Source organism: Coregonus lavaretus (assembly GCF_964263955.1).
Source record: "Coregonus lavaretus genome assembly, chromosome: 23".
Classification (NCBI taxonomy): Eukaryota; Metazoa; Chordata; class Actinopteri; order Salmoniformes; family Salmonidae; genus Coregonus; species Coregonus lavaretus.
The window spans coordinates 24,423,228-24,447,530 of NC_140010.1; the positions used below are offsets into that span (position 1 = coordinate 24,423,228).

The 24,303-nt window shown below is 41.7% G+C and overlaps 1 protein-coding gene across 1 annotated transcript in view; it reads left to right on the forward strand.

The window, feature by feature from the left end:
* Nucleotides 1–24,303, forward strand: part of LOC311098960 (BMP/retinoic acid-inducible neural-specific protein 3-like) — a gene marked incomplete at both ends in the record, with an annotated part of 79,829 nt that overhangs the window by 51,795 nt on the left and 3,731 nt on the right. The window contains one exon of the mRNA XM_084139527.1: nt 22,707–22,929. Coding sequence (XP_083995653.1) covers nt 22,707–22,929 — 223 coding nt within the window. The remainder of the gene's footprint in view (nt 1–22,706; nt 22,930–24,303) is intronic.

The following is a 24,303-nucleotide window of genomic DNA, read 5'->3' on the forward strand; positions in this document are numbered from 1 at the left end:
TAAGCTTGCATGGATAGTTTTTCCTGTCCAACACCTCCACCATGTGGCCAAACAGAGCCATACTCTACAGGTTAACTAAACTAACCTCCCTGAGCATTTGTGCCAAATTCCATGACTCTGAGTCACACAGATCAAGATATATAAATATGTGCCCGTTATGGCGTCACCGTGTGGTCAATCTGAAAGTGCTTACATATGTTGAGTCCTGACAGTGTTTGGAACATGTGTATCAAGTTTTGTTACAATACAAATATCCATGTCTGAATAATATGCATTTATGTGCCAGACCACGGCCAAGTGAATGTTTATTGGCTATGTTGTTTGAGATGCTAGCCTGGAAAATAGTAATGGTGGAAAAAAACGATACAGTTACATATCTCGATATTATTTTGGACAATATTTTTTGTTGTTGTTGCTATTTAGTGTTAGCTAGTGCTAGTCGGCTGTACCTGCACCAAAACGCCGGTATTTTTCATCCTATAGCTTGTTCTTCATCTTCTTTTTAAATAGTGTGTTTATAGCACTTTTATTTTCATGATGGATAAAAACTAATTTTCTCATGCTCTCTCTTGTCTCTCTGCAGCAAACATATAGAAAGCAATATGTTTGGAGCATCTAATCGCAATAAAATCGCAATATCGAATTGTAATACATATAGAATCGTGAGATTCGCAATACATATCATATTGGCACCTAAGTATCGTGATAATATCGTATTGTGAGATCCAGAGGTGGCACCACAGGATTAAAAATGGTGTGGGAAAATGTTTATGTGTCTTTTCTTGGGCCTGGAGTTTTTCCTGATCTCAGGACCTGGTCAGGTAAAAATCTGGGTTCTATTCGTAGGCTATGACAAAAGATTAGTATTATAGATAGCTTCCCCTTTCAATCTTTGCTATGACTATAAGGCTGGGGGTTTTCTTGTCGGGTCATGTGAATTGGAAACACTCCTGGTTATTATTCATTCTGAATCTGATATCAAAAGAGCCAGAGACAACAACTTCAATGGACAACATACTCTGTAGTTTAGTCTAAGCGGTATGCATAGAATGGTTACAATATCTTTAAATATTAATTTCACTCTACACACACACACACACAATGTTAAGCAGTGGACTTTGAAAAATAAAGAAGACAGGTAGGTTTCAATGTAGAAAAGTCTTCATTTTATGTAATAAAACCTATTATTTGTTCATCTGATTACAGTGATCTTCTGCAATTATTCATTCTGTAAGGTTTATGTAAGGCAGGGTTATATTTAACCCTATACACAGTAGACTTCGTAACAAAGTAATTTTTTATGTGTAAGTCATACAACCACTAACCTTGTATTGTTGTCCTGATCTCCATCTGGCCCACCAGAGGTTGGTTTCCCTGGCACTCACTGTAGGAACTGATTGCCTGTAAAATCAATATATTAAAATAATTAAATCAACTACTTTCAACATTTTCATACAAAATAATATCCCCCTTTTCATGAAGCAGATTTTATTGAATGTCACTCATTCTATTGCACCCTATTCTAACCAAACCAGCATTACCAGTTCATATAAGTAGGTGTCCCTATTAGGGTTGGGCAGTATCCAGATTTTCATACCTTCATACAGTTCCTGTACCATACCGGGGTATACGGTATTACTGTCAGTGTACACAGGGGGCGCTATTTATTTCCAAACATAAAAAAAATAGCAATTTAGGCAGCAGGGATCTTGATCCAGGATTGGATTGATTGTCTCTGCTGTAACCAAGAAGCGTAGTCTTGCAAGCTAGTCACTTAGCTATCAAGTTAGCAAACTAAATGCACAGCTGGAGCCCTGAGCTGGAGATAATGTATTTGGCACATCTTAGATAGTTATAAGCAGTGGCGTAGAAAGCCATCCCAGTCGCTCAAATGGTGTTTGTATACCACACATAAATACTTTTCAAACCTCGTGGAATACATACGCGAAAATCACCTTTCGTGTGCCCACAGTATGCACTTTACTCCTCATCCACTACAATAGGATAGCAGATTGTTTCATCTTTTTTTGTCCTGTGCCAAACACAGTTATTCAGTGTGTCTCAATTATTAACGTTAGCTGCTGGCTGCATGATTGCATCAACCTAGCTAGCTAATGTTAGCTAGCGAGCTATCTAGCTAGGCTACTTTAAAGCTAACATTAGTTGTTTTGTTAGCTAACTATAGATTGAATCATTCTAGATTGTTTTAGAGGACGACTAAACTGCTTTTATTTACTTATTTTATTAACACATACCTTTTTTTCCATAAAAATGTGTGTTCGCCCTCTCAAGAGGCAGGCGACCAGGCAGGCAGGAGAGGACGGTTTCCACTAGATAATGCACCCACAAAGTCAGATTCCACCAGGATTCCACAGACCGGAGATGAGCGTGAGCGAAGAAGGAAACAAAGCGCAGAGTGCAGAGTCAAACAACGAGGTGCTGGTGCAACATAACTTAGTTGTTGAGAAACATGGTTGATGAGGCTCTGTAAGCTGTAGCTAGGAGATCGCTGTGAGTGACAAGTGAATCCATCTGTTGCAGCGAGCGTGGGGGTTACCGCGTGAAATCCCAGGGACAGGGTTGTATTCACTAGACAAAACTGAGGCAAAACGGCTGAAATTGGGGAAGGTTCTATGTCAACTTGTCCAATTAGAAACACCTGCTTTCTTTTCCGTTGCAAAACGTTTTTCTATGACATTAACTAATGAATATGTCTGGTAAACGCATTTGGTGCTGCTGCTTTGAAAGTACTGCGGCAAATGCTGTCTCGCCACACGTTTTCCCCTAGTGTTTTTCAGAAAATTCAAAATTGCGGAAAATCCATCATGGTGGACCATATGGGTCCTTGAGGCAAATGTGTTCCTTGTGAGGAGAGGGACCTATGTATCAAATTGCATGACTCTAGGTCAGACAGGGTGAGGGGCGTGACCTTTCAAAGTTTGCATTTTCAACCGATTGTTATAGTGCCACCTTGTGGCCAATTGGCATGGCATCGCATGAATGGCTGCGCCCTTGGCCCTTTATTATCATGCAAGGTTGAACCTCCTAAGCCTTACCATCTCACAGGAATTTGCATGTGAATGTGCCATTACGGAAGAAGAAGAAGAAGAAGAAGAACCAACACCAACAAATACAAAAGGGTTTCACCCAGCTTTGCTGCTTGAACCCCTAAAAAGAACAGTTTGTTGTACTGAAGGCCTTTGCAAGCAGGGTTAATGACTATGTCCCAAAATGCCACCCTATTCCCTATGTAGTGCACTACTTTTTGATCAGAGCCCTATGGGGATAGGGTGCCATTTGGGACTCAGAATATGTCCTCCTTGGGCACATGGAATTAAATCATTGAAAGGCTCCGCCCAATGTTTCACACATAACGCCTCTCATAAGTGAAGCAATTTCTACACAGATTTCTATGACTGACAAAGCAAAATCAATTTCTCACACTGGCACCCAGGCTAAACTAATATTTGTTGTATAGTTGTATAGTCAAATGAGTTAAATCTGCAACGTACAAGCATTATATAAATCTTAAAAGGTTTACCTTATTGGATGGATTTTTTTATCCGACAAAAATGACCTGTCAACACCTCCTTTTAACTACTGTGATAGAGGATGTGCAGGGCTGTAAATTCAGCCTATGAAAGTAAAATATAATCTTAGTGTTAGATTCACTCTCCCTTCATAATACAGTGCAAATCGCTTGTCACAATGGTTCCATTATGTTAATTAAAAACATGCCTTCAAGTAACAGAGAGTTCTTTGATACATGGTACCACCTACAAATAGTATTGCCACTGCTTCCCCATCAAAAACTGCCAATTTAAATTTCACTGATGGCTTGCCCATTTCTGCTTGTATTACATAAATAAAGCATGCACTGGGAGCAGTTAGATGTGTCACATGCACATTTAGAATGTGACAGATTTGTACTAACAACAAAAATACAACAGAAATTGATTTCTTTGGTTCGATAGCTGGCAACACTTCCTAACTTCCTTGTATTTATTCAGGGGATCACATTTGGCAGTTAATTAATCCTGTCGGATGAACAAAACATCACTTTATATCGCCAAGAACATCCATACATCTTCAATATCTAAGCATTTTGTACATGTCTTCGTGGTTGACTGATTTGTATCGCTTTTTTATCCCTACATTTTGACAGAATTAGATTAGAATGTGATATGTGTATCACACACACTGATTGGATGATAACACTGTCATAACGAAGATCAAGCATCATGTGGACACATGCAGGTATATACAGTAAGAAGGCAAAATCAAAGCATGCTGATTAGCCTCAGCTATGTTTTCTCTAAGAGGGGATTATACTGTAGTGTACATGGCAAATTCTCCCTACAAATCCTACAGAAATGCTGCTCTTAGTCCGAAGCTAAAAAATAAATAATTGCAAGATACAGTGGGGAGAACAAGTATTTGATACACTGCCGATTTTGTAGGTTTTCCTACTTACAAAGCATGTAGAGGTCTGTCATTTTTATCATAGGTACACTTCAACTGTGAGAGACGGAATCTAAAACAAAAATCCAGAAAATCACATTGTATGATTTTTAAGTAATTAATTTGCATTTTATTGCATGACATAAGTATTTGATACATCAGAAAAGCAGAACTTAATATTTGGTACAGAAACCTTTGTTTGCAATTACAGAGATCATACGTTTCCTGTAGGTCTTGACCAGGTTTGCACACACTTCAGCAGGGATTTTGGCCCACTCCTCTATACAGACCTTCTCCAGATCCTTCAGGTTTCAGGGCTGTCGCTGGGCAATACGGACTTTCAGCTCCCTCCAAAGATTTTTTATTGGGTTCAGGTCTGGAGACTGGCTAGGCCACTCCAGGACCTTGAGATGCTTCTTACGGAGCCACTCCTTAGTTGCCCTGGCTGTGTGTTTCGAGTCGTTGTCATGCTGGAAGACCCAGCCACGACCCATCTTCAATGCTCTTACTGAGGGAAGGAGGTTGTTGGCCAAGATCTCGCGATACATGGCCCCATCCATCCTCCCCTCAATACGGTGCAGTCGTCCTGTCCCCTTTGCAGAAAAGCATCCCCAAAGAATGATGTTTCCACCTCCATGCTTCACGGTTGGGATGGTGTTCTTGGGGTTGTACTCATCATTCTTCTTCCTCCAAACACGGCGAGTGGAGTTTAGACCAAAAAGCTCTATTTTTGTCTCATCAGACCACATGACCTTCTCCCATTCCTCCTCTGGATCATCCAGACGGTCATTGGCAAACTTCAGATGGGCCTGGACATGCGCTGGCTTGAGCAGGGGGACTGCAGGATTTTAATCCATGATGGCGTAGTGTGTTGCTAATGGTTTTCTTTGAGACTGTGGTCCCAGCTCTCTTCAGGTCATTGACCAGGTCCTGCCGTGTAGTTATGGGCTGATCCCTCACCTTCCTCATGATCGTTGATGCCCCACGAAGTGAGATCTTGCATGGAGCCCCAGACCGAGGGTGATTGACCGTCATCTTGAACTTCTTCCATTTTCTAATAATTGCGCCAACAGTTGTTCCCTTCTCACCAAGCTGCTTGCCTATCGTCCTGTAGCCCATCCCAGCCTTGTGCAGGTCTACATTTTTATCCCTGATGTCCTTACACAGCTCTCTGGTCTTGGCCATTGTGGAGAGGTTGGAGTCTGTTTGATTGAGTGTGTGGATAGGTGTCTTTTATACAGGTAACGAGTTCAAACAGGTGCAGTTAATACAGGTAATGAGTAGAGAACAGGAGGTCTTCTTAAAGAAAAACTAACAGGTCTGTGAGTCCCGGAATTCTTACTGGTTGGTAGGTGATCAAATACTTATGTCATGCAATAAAATGCAAATTAATTACTTAAAAATCATACAATGTGATTTTCTGGATTTTTGTTTTAGATTCCGTCTCTCACAGTTGAAGTGTACCTATGATAAACATGACAGACCTCTACATGCTTTGTAAGTAGGAAAACCTGCAAAATCGGCAGTGTATCAAATACTTGTTCTCCCCACTGTACATAGCCTATGTACTGGTAGATGTTGCATGTTGCTAATGCCAGTAATATGATTGGAGCTATACAGTGCCACACGGATCAACACTTTCTAATCGTTAGTATACAGACTAAGAAATCTGGTCAAGCTTCACACAAACACTACACACAAGGCACTGGATTGAATAAATCTTCAGGTCAAAGATGAGGTTCGCCAAAAGTTGAAGTTCTGAGTGTACTACAAAGATCTGGAAATATGCACCCATTGTATTAATAGTTTTCTCTATACATTGAGGAATTGTGTGTTGAATAAAGCAGGGCTTTTGGAATAGCTCCCTTTGGGATGCTTCGATCCATGTGATTTTGTATTCTGTGCAGACTTCACATGTTGATGCCGGAGGCATGTGAGTTCGCTTACATGATCAGAGACCATGCAGCCACGTCTGCCTTAAATCATGCTGCAGTAGCAGCAAACATTTTTAGAAAGGGTGCTATGGGATGTAGCTCAGTTGGTAGAGGATGGTGTTTACAACGCCAGGGTTGTGGGTTCGATTCCCATGGGGGGGCCAGTATGAAAAATGTATGCACTCACTAACTGTAAGTTGCTCTGGATAATAGCGTCTGCTGAAATGTAAAATATAATGATGCTGCCACCACCATGCTTCACTGTGGGGATGGTGTTCTCGGGGTGATGAGAGGTGTTGGGTTTGCGCCGGACATAGCATTTTCCTTGATGGCCAAAAAGCTCGATTTTAGTCTCATCTGACCAGAGTACCTTCTTCCATATGTTTGGGGAGTCTCCCACATGCCTTTTGGCGAACACCAAACGCGTTTGCTTATTTCTTTAAGCAATGGCTTTTTTCTGGCCACTCTTCCGTAAAGCCCAGCTCTGTGGAGTGTACGGCTTAAAGTGGTCCTATGGACAGATACTCCAATCTCTGCTGTGGAGCTTTGCAGCTCTCTTTGGTATCTTTGTTGCCTCTCTGATTAATGCCCTACTTGCCTGGTCCGTGAGTTTTGGTGGGCGGCCCTCTCTTGGCAGGTTTGTTGTGGTGCCATATTCTTTCCATTTTTTAATAATGGATTTAATGGTGCTCTGTGGGATGTTCAAAGTTTCTGATATTTTTTTATAACCCAACCCTGATCTGTACTTCTCCATAAGAGCTCCTTGGTCTTCATGGTGCCGCTTGGTTGGTGGTGCCCCTTGCTTAGTGGTGTTGCAGACTCTGGGGCCTTTCAGAACAGGTGTATATATACTGAGATTATGTGACAGATCATGTGACACTTAGATTGCACACAGGTGGACTTTATTAAACTAATTATGTGACTTCTAAAGGTAATTGGTTGCATCAGATCTTATTTAGGGGCTTCATAGCAAAAGGGGTGAATACATATGTACACACCACTTATTTTTGGACTAATTTGTGTATGTCCATTACATGAAATCCCCCAAAAAATCCATTTAAATTACAGGTTGTAATGCAACAAAATAGGAAAAACGACAAGGGGGATGAATACTTTTGCAAGGCACTGTATACCCCTGAAAGGAAGGAAGTATGAGAAATGTTTCACACTGACGAATAGCATCAGCGACATTTTTAGAACTGTATTGTTTGTATTTTTATAGCATTTTAATATAGGCCTATAGGGAAGATAAGCCACGTGTAGATGTTCATATTAAAACATATCTTATTTTTTAAAGTTCCTAACTTGTTTGATAAGATTATTACAGATTTTCTCAGGGGACCCACATGGGGCCCTGACCCCAAGTTTGGGAACCACTCTGTGCTAACCTCTCTCTCTCTGCTTGCTTCCTCTCTCTCTCTGTCTCCTCTGCTTCCTTCTGCGAGCACTGCAGCCTGCCTCAGCCTCACCACTGAGCGCCACATCACTGTCTGTCTCAGTAGCTACTCTGTAAAAAAAAGTTATAATAATAATAATAATAATAATATGCCATTTAGCAGACGCTTTTATCCAAAGTGACTTACAGTCACGCGTGCATACATTCTTTTATGAGAACTTAGCAGCGTTTTGTTTTGCTCCTTCTGAGGTAGGCTCCGGGTAACGTTAGCTTCTTACTTCATCCTTCTAGCTGGCTAAATAATACTAGCCAGAGACCTTCAACATTACTGTAATATAAGTCTCTGCCGGCAGCTAGCCACCTGACTGTCTGACATACTGTATTTATAAGTGACTATTTACCAGTTGTGCACTCATTCTCTGAGAGTCGGTTTTTGTTTATTTGGGGGATGTCTGTAGACATGGCAGGAGTCGCAGGACGGTTTTAAAATTGCCTTTTGCCTGGCATTTTCGCAAACACACTGACAGCAGCGTTTCTATTGCCTACTTGAGCTGACCGCGAGCTGGGGTAGTTCGTTTCACGTCTCAGGCCGAGTTAGGTCGCCTTTAGCCGTTTCAGAGAGTGGTGAATGTGCTGCTAAAAATGCAAATCACGCATGACTGTAAGTCGCTTTGGATAAAAGCGTCTGCTAAGTGGCATATTATTAAATCTGGGGGACGCAGGCGTACATAACGAACAAACCACTGTTCATGATTCTACTCATTTGTAAAGAGGCAGGCTCAATTAGAACTATTTAGATGTTGACCCGTAATTTGAAATTCTTTATTGTGTACAAAATATATATTTAAAAAAATCAAATTAGAAAGAATGTCAGAGGTCCGGACCTCGGTGTCCTCATATGGAGTTACGGCCATGCCAGGGGTTCAGGAGTCTGGAATTGGAACAGCAGCAGACACCTTCTCTCTGAGTCTATTTCAAATACCAGTTGAACCTCGCTACTCTCTTGAACAACTTTCTGTCATGCGCCAAACTTTTTTGTTCACTTGAATACATAAACAACGTGAGTAAAACTTTCCCTGTCTCTATTTCTGGCATGAAAGTGATCCATCGTCAAACTTGACCAGTAGCTCAGCTCAGCGAAGTAGAACAGATGTGTGAGGAGGAGGTGTTGTATGCTGAAAAGAACAGGTTTTTTTGGGGGGAGAAAAACGTAATCAACGCTGTTCAATATCTGACTGCTTGCCACAAAGACATTGAGCTATAAATAGAATAGGAGACCGAGGCCTCTCCTCTCTCTCCTGCTGACAGATAGGAGAGACAATGGCAGTTCATCTTCTACTATTGTTCACTCTGTGTGCCTGTTCATATAGGTGCATCAAATCCACATGGGGTAATCTAGCGTGGTTAGGGATCCTTCAGCTTAGACTCCATTTCTCACCAGGATTGCCTACAGAGACCCTTTGTAACAAATGGCACCGTATTCCCTATAAAGTGCACTACTTTTCACCAGAGCCCTATGGACCCTGGTCAACATTAGTGCACTATAGGAAAAAGGATGCAATTTGGGACGCATACATAAAGTGGTCAGGGGAAAGGACCACATGCCCACTGTACAAAGGCAGCTGGAGGTGCATTACATGTCTCTGGGGGGTGGCTTGTGTAATGTACAGTGGGGAAAAAAAGTATTTAGTCAGCCACCAATTGTGCAAGATCTCCCACTTAAAAAGATGAGAGAGGCCTGTAATTTTCATCATAGGTACACGTCAACTATGACAGACAAATTGAGGAAAAAAAATCCAGAAAATCACATTGTAGGATTTTTAATGAATTTATTTGCAAATTATGGTGGAAAATAAGTATTTCCTAGAATCTTTGCCCTCCCAAGGACCCTATCTGAGAATGTAGTTATGGGGATAGTATTAATCCTTCCTCTCCGCCTTATAGAGATAAAAATCATTGCCTAGGTGAAGGTACAGCTTACATACAACTACCTCCCTGGGAAAATAAGTGGACCTCTCCTCTGCCAAACAGAGTATGTTGTAATATGAGCGGGTTTTACTTACATACTATATTGATGGTTTGTTGTAGCAAATTAAGCTAGTTGTAAACTTAAATGTTTTTGTCGAAACAATGTAATTGAAAACATTCAACTGACTAACTGTAAATCGCTCTGGATAAGAGCGTCTGCTAAATGACTAAAATGTAAAATGTAATGTCAGGGATAATTTGTGAGTACAGCTCAGCTCAGTAGCTAATGACAATGAACTGCCTTCTGTCTGTTTGCGACCATATGCATTCAACATGGACAGTTCGTGATGCCAGGGGTAGTCTCCACTGGCTCAATTAGATTCTGACTCACACTGTCGAATCCAGCTCATCAAATGTCATAGTGCTAAAGTCACTCACTACAGCTAATGAGGATCTCATTAACAGTTTTAAGCACAGATCTTGTTCAGGTCTTTATAAAGGCAGTTTTATAAATACTAGCTATATCTGTGTGTGAGTAATGTGTGGGCTGGTCCACCACAAGATTACAATGGCAAATGTTACTTATTAGTCAGAATAACCTGGGTGAATATTATGTAATTTAAAAAATCTATGTAATTTATATTTTTATTGCAAGTAAATAGCAAGACAGCTGTCTGTGTATTTCTATCAGAATATAAAGTTGAATGTGAATGTAGTGTAGTAGAGTTGTGTAAGTTCAGTGGGACAGCTACCCATCAGGACAATAGAAAACACCCTTCATACACTAAAGGTGAAGAGGTATTAATAGTATTTCATTTCTCTGACAGCTCATTGGTAGAATTTAATTGAAACAAAATGTGGTATTCATAAATTCACAATACCCTATTAACGACACTAAGCTTTTAATTATTTTTAAATGTTTTAAAGGTTAAGCAAAAAGTCAACTCAGTACAAGTAGCACTTTGGGAACCTTTCCCAATGCCTCAAAGGTACACAGTGCCAGCCACGGTACAGCAAGTCTCTCCCAGGTTGGTTCTTCCCTCTTGAGCTACTAAGCAGTAAACCCATTGCTGAATGTACTGTGCAACATAAGCCTTACAAACATTTCTATCTTTACTTTGCCCAAGGTAAAAAAATATATATATATAGTGTGAGGAAAGATTAAATGTCCTTAAATTCCCTACCGTGAGAGCAAAGATTTATAGCTTGCTACAAGCTCTTCATTGTCAGTTTGATTTAATATTATAGAACAGGACAAATTACTGTACCAGCCTGGTCTCATAGATGTCAAATCAAATCAAATCAAATGTTATTGGCCACATGCGCTGAATACAACAGGTGCAGACTTACTTACAGCCCTTAACAAACAGTGCATTTATTTTTATTGAAAAAGTAGAATAAAACAACCAAAAAGTGTTGAGAAAAAAAGTGGAGAAATAAAATAAAATAACAGTAGGGAGGCTAAACTGTATATACAGGGGGGTACCGGTGCAGAGTCAATGTGCGGGGGCACCGGCTAGTTGAGGTAGTTGAAGTAATATGTACATGTGGGTAGAGTTAAAGTGACTATGCATAAATAATTAACAGAGTAGCAGCAGCGTAAAAGATGGGGTGGGGGGGGGCAGTGCAAATAGTCCGGGTAGCCATGATTAGCTGTTCAGGAGTCTTATGGCTTGGGGGTAGAAGCTGTTGAGAAGTCTTTTGGACCTAGACTTGGCACTCCGTTACCGCTTACCTAGTAAATGTAAATCCAAGACACTCAAATTTGTATGAAATGTTACGTTTGGTATGGTTACATAAGACAGAAGGTTACATTTAAGAAAAAATGAAAGGAGGGTGGTTGGTCGGGTGGATGGGTAGGCATATAACTAGAACGTCTAGATGCGTGTTCGAATATCATCATGGACAATTTTAGCATTTTAGCTAATTAGCAACTTTGCAACTACTTACTACTTTTTAGCTACCTTGTTAGCCAACCCTTCCCCTAACCCTAACCATAACCCATTAGCCTAACTCATAACCCTAACCTTAACCCTAACATGTCAGAGGAAGGCCCTCAAAATTGTCAAAGACTCCAGTCACCCTAGTCATAGACTGTTCTCTCTGCTACCGCACGGCAAGCGGTACCGGAGTGCCAAGTCTAGGTCCAAAAGACTTCTCAACAGCTTCTACCCCCAAGCCATAAGACTCCTGAACAGCTAATCATGGCTACCCGGACTATTTGCACTGCCCCCCCACCCCATCCCTTTTACGCTGCTGCTACTCTGTTAAGTATTTATGCATAGTCACTTTAACTCTACCCACATGTACATATTACCTCAACTAGCCGGTGCCCCCGCACATTGACTATGCAACGGTACCCCCCTGTATATATAGCCTCCCTACTGTCACTTTATTCTATTGTATATATAGCCTCCCTACTGTCACTTTATTTTTTACTTCTGCTCTTTTTCTCAACACTTTTTTGTTGTTGTTTTATTCTTACTTTTTTGTTTAAAATAAATGCACTGTTGGTTAAGGGCTGTAAGTAAGCATTTCACTGTAATGTCTGCACCTGTTGTATTCGGCGCATGTGACCAATAAAATTTGATTTGATTTGATTTGATTAACGCTACCTAACCTTAACACCTACCCCTAAATCACAACCTAGGTAATGTTAGCCACCTAGCTAACGTTAGCCACAACAAATTGGAAATCATAACATATCAGACGTATTGCAAATTCTTAACATATTGTACGAATTGCAATTCGTAACATATCATGGAAATGGATGATGGACATCCACAAATGAATACATACCATAACATACTAAATGGAGTGTTTCAGATTTACATACAGAATAGTACGAAATGCTCTGAGACCAGATTGACTATACACTGTCTCATTCCAACTGCAGCCTGTTAGTGTAACATACTGGAGCGTACTGCTTTCATACTGTAGAAGCAATGAAACAGTATATTCTTGATACGCTCCCTTGGTCAGGTTAGAGAAACTGGTGCCCAACTACAAGAACTGGGCTAGATCCAATATATGACTCATCTCAACAAAATCTTCTCAGAAATGTACCCAAAGCATCTGCTTTGGTAGATGGACAGCAGGCGATCTCTATGGCACTTAAAGTACATATTTTGGGGGCAATATCTCACTCTCACAATGCATGACTCACTAAGTATAAAAATAATTATCTTCAGACAAGTATTCTGAGAAATACAGTGAGCTCCAAAAGTATTGGGACAGTGACACATGTTTTGTTGTTTTAGTTATGTACTCCAGCACTTTGGATTTGAAATGATACAATGACTATGAGGTTAACGTGCAGACTGTCAGCTTTAATTTGATTATATTTTAATCCAAATCAGGTGAACCGTTTAGAAATTACAGCACTTTTTGCATATAATCCACCCATTTTAGGGGACCAAAAGTAGTGGGACGAATTCACTTATACAGTGGGGGAAAAAAGAATTTAGTCAGCCACCAATTGTGCAAATTTCTCTCACTTAAAAAGATGAGAGAGGCCTGTAATTTTCATCAAAGGTACACGTCAAGTATGACAGACAAATTTAGATTTTTTTTTCCAGAAAATCACATTGTAGGATTTTTAATGAATTTACTTGCAAATTATGGTGGAAAATAAGTATTTGGTCACCTACAAACAAGCAAGATTTCTGGCTCTCACAGACCTGTAAGAGGCTCCTCTGTCCTCCACTCGTTACCTGTATTAATGGCACCTGTTTGAACTTGTTATCAGTATAAAAGACACCTGTCCACAACCTCAAACAGTCACACTCCAAACTCCATTATGGCCAAGACCAAAGAGCTGTCAAAGGACACCAGAAACAAAATTGTAGACCTGCACCAGGCTGGGAAGACTGAATCTGCAATAGGTAAGCAGCTTGGTTTGAAGAAATCAACTGTGGGAGCAATTATTAGGAAATGGAAGACATACAAGACCACTGATAATCTCCCTCGATCTGGGGCTCCACGCAAGATCTCACCCCGTGGGGTCAAAATAATCACAAGAATGGTGAGCAAAAATCCCAGAACCACACGGGGGGACCTAGTGAATGACCTGCAGAGAGCTGGGACCAAAGTAACAAAGCCTACCATCAGTAACACACTACGCCGCCAGGAACTCAAATCCTGCAGTGCCAGACGTGTCCCCCTGCTTAAGCCAGTACATGTCCAGGCCCATCTGAAGTTTGCTAGAGTGCATTTTGATGATCCAGAAGAGGATTGGGAGAATGTCATATGGTCAGATGAAACCAAAATAGAACTTTTTGGTAAAAACTCAACTCGTCGTGTTTGGAGGACAAAGAATGCTGAGTTGCATCCAAAGAACACCATACCTACTGTGAAGCATGGGGGTGGAAACATCATGCTTTGGGGCTGTTTTTCTGCAAAGGGACCAGGACGACTGATCCGTGTAAAGGAAAGAATGAATGGGGCCATGTATCGTGAGATTTTGAGTGAAAACCTCCTTCCATCAGCAAGGGCATTGAAGATGAAACGTGGCTGGGTCTTTCAGCATGACAATGATCCCAAACACACCGTTCGGGCAACGAAGGAGTGGCTTCGTAAGAAGCATTTCAAGGTCCTGGAGTGGCCTAGCCAGTCTCCAGATCTCAACCCCATAGAAAATCTTTGGAGGGAGTTGAAAGTCCGTGTTGCCCAGCGACAGCCCCAAAACATCACTGCTCTAGAGGAGATCTGCATGGAGGAATGGGCCAAAATACCAGCAACAGTGTGTGAAAACCTTGTGAAGACTTACAGAAAACGTTTGACCTGTGTCATTGCCAACAAAGGGTATATAACAAAGTATTGAGAAACTTTTGTTATTTACCAAATACTTATTTTCCACCATAATTTGCAAATAAATTAATACAATGTGATTTTCTGGATTTTTTTCTTCTCATTTTGTCTGTCATAGTTGACGTGTACCTATGATGAAAATTACAGGCCTCTCTCATCTTTTTAAGTGGGAGAACTTGCACAACTGGTGGCTGACTAAATACTTTTTTTCCCCACTGTATGTGTATTAAAGTGAAGTATTTGGTCCCATATTCACAGCACGCAACGACTACATCAACCTTGTTAATCTACACATTTGTTGGATGCATTTGCTGTTTGTTTTAGTTGTGTTTCAGATTATTTTGTGCCCAATAGAAACAAATCGTAAATATTTGTGCTTTTGGAGCTCACTGTAGCTGCTTGGCAAAGCCTGAATGATTGAAACCCTCATGTTCACTCAATCTATTATTCAGGTCTAATCTCACCGCATGACTGGGAAAATATTCCATCTTCAAACAGCCACGCGCGATAGAACAGCAGTATATGTACTGCACATTTATTTTACCTTGATGCGTGACGCTCCCAACCTTAAATACTGACTTATCTGAGCTTTTTAGATCAAGAGCAGAGTCGGTGTCAGGTTTTTATGTTTCAGCATTGTGAGAAAGACCCAGCGTTAGGAGTTTACAGGGAGGAGGCAACAATGCAGAACTGATTTTTCTTTCCCACAGTGAGGCTTTTATTAGCAAACATGAAGATATAGTCTGCGAAATGTACATGTATTTACAAACATAATAAGCTGTATCAAATAGAGCTCTTCAAACCAAACCAGGCTACAATAACACCTGAAAACCCAGCAGCATGCCAACCTGTTCCCTGTCCCGCAAATGAAGAAATTACGTGGTTTAAATACCAATACCTATGATGCAACCAATGAGAACAAGCCAATTCCCATCATGACCAATTAACATTCAACAGCATGAATTAACATCTAAATAATAATATGCCATTTAGCAGACGCTTTTATCCAAAGCGACTTACAGTCATGTGCGCATACATGGGTGGTCCCGGGGATCGAACCCACTACCCTGGCGTTACAAGCGCTATGCTCTACCAATTGAGCTACAGATGATACACACACATGAATTACCTTGACCACACATATCAATAACGGTGCAACCACTCTTTTAGCATAAATACAACCTGGGATAAGAACATGTACGTCCACCCGAGATAAGCAATTTCCGCTATACCCATACACTGAATAAACCATGCACTCTTGAACGCACCCCATTGCCCGTCAATTCTCTGGAAATGAACAGATAACCCTTTACGATCAACAAGGTAATCATTTACCAAAAGGACATCGCTAACCCCACATTATGCAATTAATAAATGCATGTGTTTATCATAAACCATTAACCGTTTGCAATTTTAGATTATTGATATAAGGCATGTCTTTAGATTATGTGACGGAGATCATTGGACGATCGTCACAAACACCAACCTTGGAAAGAGGAATCATTGTAGTAGTGGAGATTGATCTTCTTTAAGAGTTTGTGAAACCTTAGAGCACGGCAGTTGTGTTTGTCCATACTAAAATCACCCACCAGAGTACAATAAGCAGAAACCTGATAGCATTGCTTTCCCAACTGTGTGTGCCAAGGCCAAATATATTTATTGTTCAGGCTTTACCCACACTGACAGAAAGTGAGGTGCATTTCTCATATGAACAATGTTCATATATATGTTCAAGGCAAGATATTGATTTCTTGAAGAAAGGCTCTTGAAAATATAGTAAAACCACAGTATTCCACGAGCCTAGGTGAAATACTTTTATCTGATGGAAAAGCTGCTAGTCTCATTATGTTACTTTGTGAGTTATTCAACAGAGAGAGAGTTTTAAGCCATTTACAAGGCAATAGAGCTCAACTATCAATGCAAACCAGAACCTGCAGTTTACTGTGTGCTATGTCACTGGGGAAGATCATACAGTATGTGTTGCTTTCTCCCACTGTCCAATCGAACACAGTGCTTCTGCTCATCATTATTTGGCTGTGGGCTGGGAGTAATACATATTTGATCTATGGTTTTACATAGTGATTCGTAGGCTTTTTGCATTGGTTAATAATAGAATCTAGAAACATACTTTTCATTCTAGTCTAATAACTGCAGCCATATGTGATTCCATGGCAGTGCCTTTAGTTTGATTAACATTTTTGTTTACCTGATTAGTCATTGAAGTTCATGTATGGTGTCTTAGCTTACAAACTTTACAGCATATCTCAAGTGGTACTATCTTGTTCTGAAGGGATTTCTTAATTCATGTTTTGAAAATTGGAGGAGTCTTTAAGGGATTATAGTAATCTCTAAACAAAAGGATCTATTAAGATATTAATGTAATTAGTCCAGTTCCGTATCACATTATATGCCACCAGAAAGCCTAGTATCCATCAACTAGTTTATTTGCACATTATGATGTCTTTCCAATCCGATACAGGTTGCATTTTCTATGCTCAGTCTGAGCGCAACAAGATCCCCCTAAATATCTAATATTTTAGAATCTGATATTTCAGAATCTGATTCGGAGAGAGTGAAAGTGTTGTTCGTAGTCCTGTCTCTGGAATATAAAGTGTTGAAAAATGTCATAGGAGAATTGGAACCTTGTTCATAAAGAACCAACATCAATTGCAGTAGTTCCTACAGATAGTTTACCATTCCCGACAAGTTTTACCTTGTAACAAGTGCCGACTTTATGTCAGTGTACCATATAGTGAGTACATTCTAACTAGAATGTCAAATATGGTGGAAGCACTGTATAGTAGTTGCCGTCAAAGTGCCACAAGCAACCATTTTATGTCTTTGTGATGATGTCTTGACAGCCATGTCTCACTGTGTTTTCCACTTGAAGTATTCCAGTAGGAGTAGTATACCCATGGAAAGAAAAAAGGAGACATCCATTTGAAGGAAGGATGGTAAACTTAGATCTCTTTAGCGATATGTTTATAACTTCTTCAATCAAAGGAATGGAAGAGATGTGGGGATCCAAGGGGGATTCCTTAAATATTCAACCCTGACAGGTGCAGTATTCAGTAACAACATTATTTATTTTATTTACTAAGCGTAATCCATTGAGAAATGGGACGATATCTCACTGTACTCCAGACGACATCGCAAAAGCATCTGCTCTGTAATTCTGAAATGAATTGCAACATACAACTCAAAGACACAAGCTTTATGGCATGGCATTGTCCTAATTTAAAATAATGGCTTCACCCTCCCTAATATCAAATGATAGATGCAGCGCGCCATGCAAAACCATGATTCAAAATACTTGTTTTTGAGCTAAATGAACAAGCCGAGGCAGCTGTCAGTTTCCTGTCCATTCTCTTCATGGTCATATGAATCACTAATATGCCCAACAGAATGAGAATGGGCTGTGTCCATTATGGAAAATAACCTCATCCCTTTATCTGACGCATTTCGAAAGGCCGATATTGTCCATAAATTTGAACATAAAGTCATAAATGCCAGAAAAAGGGGAACAGACAGACAAATTCCTTCTGTGTGCTGTGAATCCTAATGATCCTTCAAACAGCCTGGGTTATACAGTGTATGTGGAGGGAAGCAGAGGAATTCACTCCAGTTATTGGTCAGGCAGAGACTCAATGGCTGCATCACAAATGGCACCCTATTCCTGCCCCCATGTGCCCTGGTCAAAAGTAGTATACTATAAAGGGAATAGGGTGCCATTTAGGATGCACACAATATGTTTCACCTCGGTATGTGGGTGAGCCTGACAAGCAGCAAGCTATAGGGTACAAGCAAGGTGAAAGATGATATTACCACTCGATAGCCTTGGCTTGTCAGGTGGGTGGTTAGAATGCGTAAGTACATGCTAAGAAGATGTGTTATTTGATGAGGGCATAATGTAGTGTCTAACCACATATGAAATCAGTAAGTGCATTGTTACTCTGCCTGCCTCTTTGTGTCAAATGAAAGCACATTTTCTGAAGTAGGGAAGTAACCATAAGGGCATAACATCTCTGATTGCCTTGTACCAGATATGTAAGTACAGGCAGTTACAGTGGGGAGAACAAGTATTTGATACACTGCCGATTTTGCAGGTTTTCCTACTTACAAAGCATGTAGAGGTCTGTAATTTTTATCATAGGTACACTTCAACTGTGAGAGATGGAATCAAAAAAAAAATCCAGAAAATCACATTGTATGATTTTTAAGTAATTAATTTGCATTTTATTGCATGACATAAGTATTTGATACATCAGAAAAGCAGAACTTAATATTTGGTACAGAAACCTTTATTTGCAATTACAGAGATCATACGTTTCCTGTAGGTCTTGACCAGGTTTGCACACACTGCAGCAGGGATTTTGGCCCACTCCTCCATACAGATCTTCTCCAGATCCTTCAGGTTTCGGGGCTGTCGCTGGGCAATACGGACTTTCAGCTCCCTCCAAAGATTTTCTATTGGGTTCAGGTCTGGAGACTGGCTAGGCCACTCCAGGACCTTGAGATGCTTCTTACGGAACCACTCCTTAGTTGCCCTGGCTGTGTGTTTCGGGTCGTTATCATGCTGGAAGACCCAGCCACGACCCATCTTCAATGCTCTTACTGAGGTTGTTGGCCAAGATCTCGCGATACATGGCCCCATCCATCCTCCCCTCAATACGGTGCAGTCGTCCTGTCCCCTTTGCAGAAAAGCATCCCCAAAGAATGATGTTTCCACCATCATGCTTCACGGTTGGGATGGTGTTCTTGGGGTTGTACTCATCCTTCTTCTTCCTCCAAACACGGCGAGTGGAGTTTAGACCAAAAAGCTATATTTTTGTTTCATCAGACCACATGACCTTCTCCCATTCCTCCTCTGGATCATCCAGATGGTCATTGGCAAACTTCAGACGGGCCTGGACATGCGCTGGCTTGAGCAGGGGGACCTTGCGTGCGCTGCAGGATTTTAATCCATGACGGTGTAGTGTGTTACTAATGGTTTTCTTTGAGACTGTGGTCCCAGCTCTCTTCAGGTCATTAACCAGGTCATGCCGTGTAGTCTGGGCTGATCCCTCACCTTCCTCATGATCATTGATGCCCCACGAGGTGAGATCATGCATGGAGCCCCAGACCGAGGGTGATTGACCGTCATCTTGAACTTCTTCCATTTTCTAATAATTGCGCCAACAGTTGTTGCCTTCTCACCAAGCTGCTTGCCTATTGTCCTGTAGCCCATCCCAGCCTTGTGCAGGTCTACAATTTTATCCCTGATGTCCTTACACAGCTCTCTGGTCTTGGCCATTGTGGAGAGGTTGGAGTCTGTTTGATTGAGTGTGTGGACAGGTGTCTTTTATACAGGTAACGAGTTCAAACAGGTGCCGTTAATAAAGGTAATGAGTGGAGAACAGGATGGCTTCTTAAAGAAAAACTAACAGGTCTGTGAGAGCAGGAATTCTTACTGGTTGGTAGGTGATCAAATACTTATGTCATGCAATAAAATGCAAATGAATTACTTAAAAAATCATACAATGTGATTTTCTGGATTTTTGTTTTAGATTCTGTCTCTCACAGTTGTAGTGTACCAATGATACAAATTACAGACCTCTACATGTTTTGTAAGTAGGAAAACCTGCAAAATCGGCAGTGTATCAAATACTTGTTCTCCCCACTGTATATACAAAAAATAAATAAAGGGAACACTTAAACAACACAATGTAACTCCAAGTCAATCACACTTCTGTGAAATCAAACTGTCCACTTAGGAAGCAACACTGATTGACAATACATTTCACATGCTGTTGTGCAAATGGAATAGACAACAGGTGGAAATTATAGGCAATTAGCAAGACACCCCCAATAAAGGACTGGTTTTGCAGGTGGTGACCACAGACCACTTCTCAGTTCCTATGCTTCCTGGCTGATGTTTTGGTCACTTTTGAATGCTGGCGGTGCTTTCACTCTAGTGGTAGCATGAGACGGAGTCTACAACCCACACAAGTGGCTCAGGTAGTGCAGCTCATCCAGGATGGCTCATCAATGCGAGCTGTGGCAAGAAGGTTTGCTGTGTCTGTCAGCGTAGTGTCCAGAGCATGGACGCGCTACCAGGAGACAGGCCAGTACATCAGGAGACGTGGAGGAGGCCGTAGGAGGGCAACAACCCAGCAGCAGGACTGCTACCTCCGCCTTTGTGCAAGGAGGAGCAGGAGGAGCACTGCCAGAGCCCTGCAAAATGGCCTCCAGTAGGCCACAAATGTGCATGTGTCTGCTCAAACGGTCAGAGACAGACTCCATGAGGGTGGTATGAGGGCCTGACGTCCACAGGTGGGGGTTGTGCTTACAGCCCAACACCGTGCAGGACGTTTGGCATTTGCCAGAGAACACCAAGATTGGCAAATTCGCCACTGGCGCCCTGTGCTCTTCACAGATGAAAGCAGGTTCACACTGAGCACATGTGACAGACGTGACAGAGTCTGGAGACGCCGTGGAGAACGTTCTGCTGCCTGCAACATCCTCCAGCATGACCGGTTTGGCGGTGGGTCAGTCATGGTGTGGGGTGGCATTTCTTTGGGGGGCCGCACAGCCCTCCATGTGCTCGCCAGAGGTAGCCTGACTGCCATTAGGTACCGAGATGAGATCCTCAGACCCCTTGTGAGACCATATGCTGGTGCGGTTGGCCCTGGGTTCCTCCTAATGCAAGACAATGCTAGACCTCATGTGGCTGGAGTGTGTCAGCAGTTCCTGCAAGAGGAAGGCATTGATGCTATGGACTGGCCCGCCCGTTCCCCAGACCTGAATCCAATTGAGCACATCTGGGACATCATGTCTCGCTCCATCCACCAACACCACGTTGCACCACAGACTTTCCAGGAATTGGCGGATGCTTTAGTCCACGTCTGGGAGGAGATCCCACAGGAGACCATCCACCACCTCATCAGGAGCATGCCCAGGCGTTGTAGGGAGGTCATACAGGCACGTGGAGGCCACACACACTACTGAGCCTCATTTTGACTTGTTTTAAGGACATTACATCAAAGTTGGATCAGCCTGTAGTGTGGTTTTCCACTTTAATTGTGAGGGTGACTCCAAATCCAGACCTCCATGGGTTGATCAATTTGATTTCTATTGATAATTTTTGTGTGATTTTGTTGTCAGCACATTCAACTATGTAAAGAAAAAAGTATTTAATAATATTATTTCATTCATTCAGATCTAGGATGTGTTATTTTAGTGTTCCCTTTATCTTTTGAGCAGTGTACTTACCACTGCTTATTCTGTTTTCCCAAAAAAAGGGAAGTTGCATTTGTAAGAGCACCAAAGTGCACCATAACTGCATGTGATCACATGCTGACAACAGAGTAATTTAGTAAGGTTTTTACACTAGTAGTTCCTCTAGTGTAGTGCCCATGTCAATTAATAATTATGCAGGATATCTATTGAGATAGAAAGCAATCAAATAATTGACTGCTACCATTAATAAACAAAGCATTTAACACTGAACACACTAAGGGATCCATCGATCCAAATACTTATTGCTACATCACATGCATTTCAGACTGATAGTATGAATAGAGGTGACACCGTGAGCCTGATGGGTAAAACAATTGAGCCGTTGAATGTGCTAAACTAACACTGTAATGCCAAAGCTAATGTTATCAAACTAATTTGGTGTTGGTTCTGGGAGCCCGAGGTAGCTCACTCAGGATCATTGAGCACTGTAATGACCTGAGCCCGTCAGTGCACTACAAATTTATTCACTTGCCTCTTGCCAAAAGTAGCACATGGGATAATAGAAGCTCCAGCCCCATAACAATTGCAGGTCTCACCCAGTTGGGCTTTGTAAAAAAAGTGACTTCATTGCAGTGATTTGATAGGTTACATAATGTCAGCTCCATGGGTAGACAACTTGCCTAGGGCATAAGTAGGAAGTCTCTGCATAGTTTCAATTAGCCAGTAGCCCAATAACATAAATACCAGGAGCTGTCCATGGTAGATTTAGGGATATGGACCATAATTGCACAATAAAAGGTATCATCCATAATTTAAATATCTGAAAAAAATAATAATAATGATGGATATGTGAAATTATTGACTTTCTGTAAAATAAAACACTAATCTTGTTTTCTTGTGATTGTTTCTCAATTTCTTAGATGAATTCAAGGCCTTCATGAAAAAACTACCAACGGACCATTTTTTAAACACATCCTTGGTATTCAAGTTTTGGGCAGCAGATGCAGCTCTCCAGAAGCGCTACAGCCAATTGGAGAGCAGCACCAATTTGGTTCTTGGGAAAGCCCAGAAGATTGTGAGGAAACTCTTCTCTCTGAGCAAGCGCTGTCCCAAACTGCCAAGGATCAACCTCCCAAGAGAAAGGTACGATAATGGGAACATCACATGCTTTCAAATCATTCCACAAATAGATTGTAATATCTGCCACATCAGAGATGTATGGAGAATAAGAGCACCTCCTCCCAGCTGCCCACTGCACTGAGGCTAGGAAACACTGTCACTACCGATAAATCTACGATAATCAAAAATTTCAACAAGCATTTTGCTATGGCTGGCCATGCTTTCCACCTGGCTACCCCTACCCCGGCCACCAGCTCTGCACCCTCCGCTGCAACTTGCCCATGCCCCCCCCCCCACTTCTCCTTCACCCAAATTCAGATAGCTGATGTTCTGAAAGAGCTGCAAAATCTGGACCCCTACAAATCAGCTAGGCTAGACAATCTGGACCCTTTCTTTCTAAAATTAGCCGCCGGAATTGTCGCAACCCCTATTACCAGCCTGTTCAACCTCTCTTTCGTATCGTCTGAGATCCCCAGAGATTGGAAAGCTGCCGCGGTCATCCCCCTCTTCAAAGGGGATGACACTTTAGATCCAAACTGTTACAGACCTATATCCATCCTGCCCTGCCTTTCGAAAGTATTTGAAAGCCAAGTTAACAAACAGATCACCGACCATTTCGAATCCCACCGTACCTTCTCCGCTATGCAATCTGGTTTCTGAGCTGGTCATGGGTGCACCTCAGCCACGCTCAAGGTCCTAAACAATATTATAATCGCGATCAATAAAAGAAAGTACTGTGCAGCCGTCTTCATCGACCTGGCCAAGGCTTTCGACTCCGTCAATCACAGCATTCTTATTGGCAGACTAAATAGCCTTGGTTTCTCAAATGACTCCCTCGCCTGGTTCAACAACTACTTCTCAGAGTTCAATGTGTCAAATCGGAAGGCCTGTTGTCTGGACCTCTGGCAGTCTCTATGGGGGTGCCACAGGGTTCAATTCTCGGGCCGACTCTATTCTCTGTGTATATCAATGATGTCGCTCTTGCTGCTGGTGACTCTCGGATCCACCTCTATGCGGACGACACCATTTTGTATACATCTGGCCCTTCATTGGACACTGTGTTAACAAACCTCCAAACGAGCTTCAATGCCATACAGCACTCCTTCCGTAGCCACAAACTGCTCTTAAACGCTAGTAAAACTAAATGCATGCTCTTCAATCGAATGCTGCTTTTACCCGCCCACCCGACTCGAATCACTACTCTCGGCGGGTCTGACTTAGAATGTGTGGACAACTACATTTTACATTTACATTTTAGTCATTTAGCAGACGCTCTTATCCAGAGCGACTTACAGGAGCAATTAGGGTTAAGTGCCTTGCTCAAGGGCACATTTACGTCATTTAGCAGACGCTCTTATCCAGAGCGACTCACCAATTGGTGCGTTCACCCTATAGCCA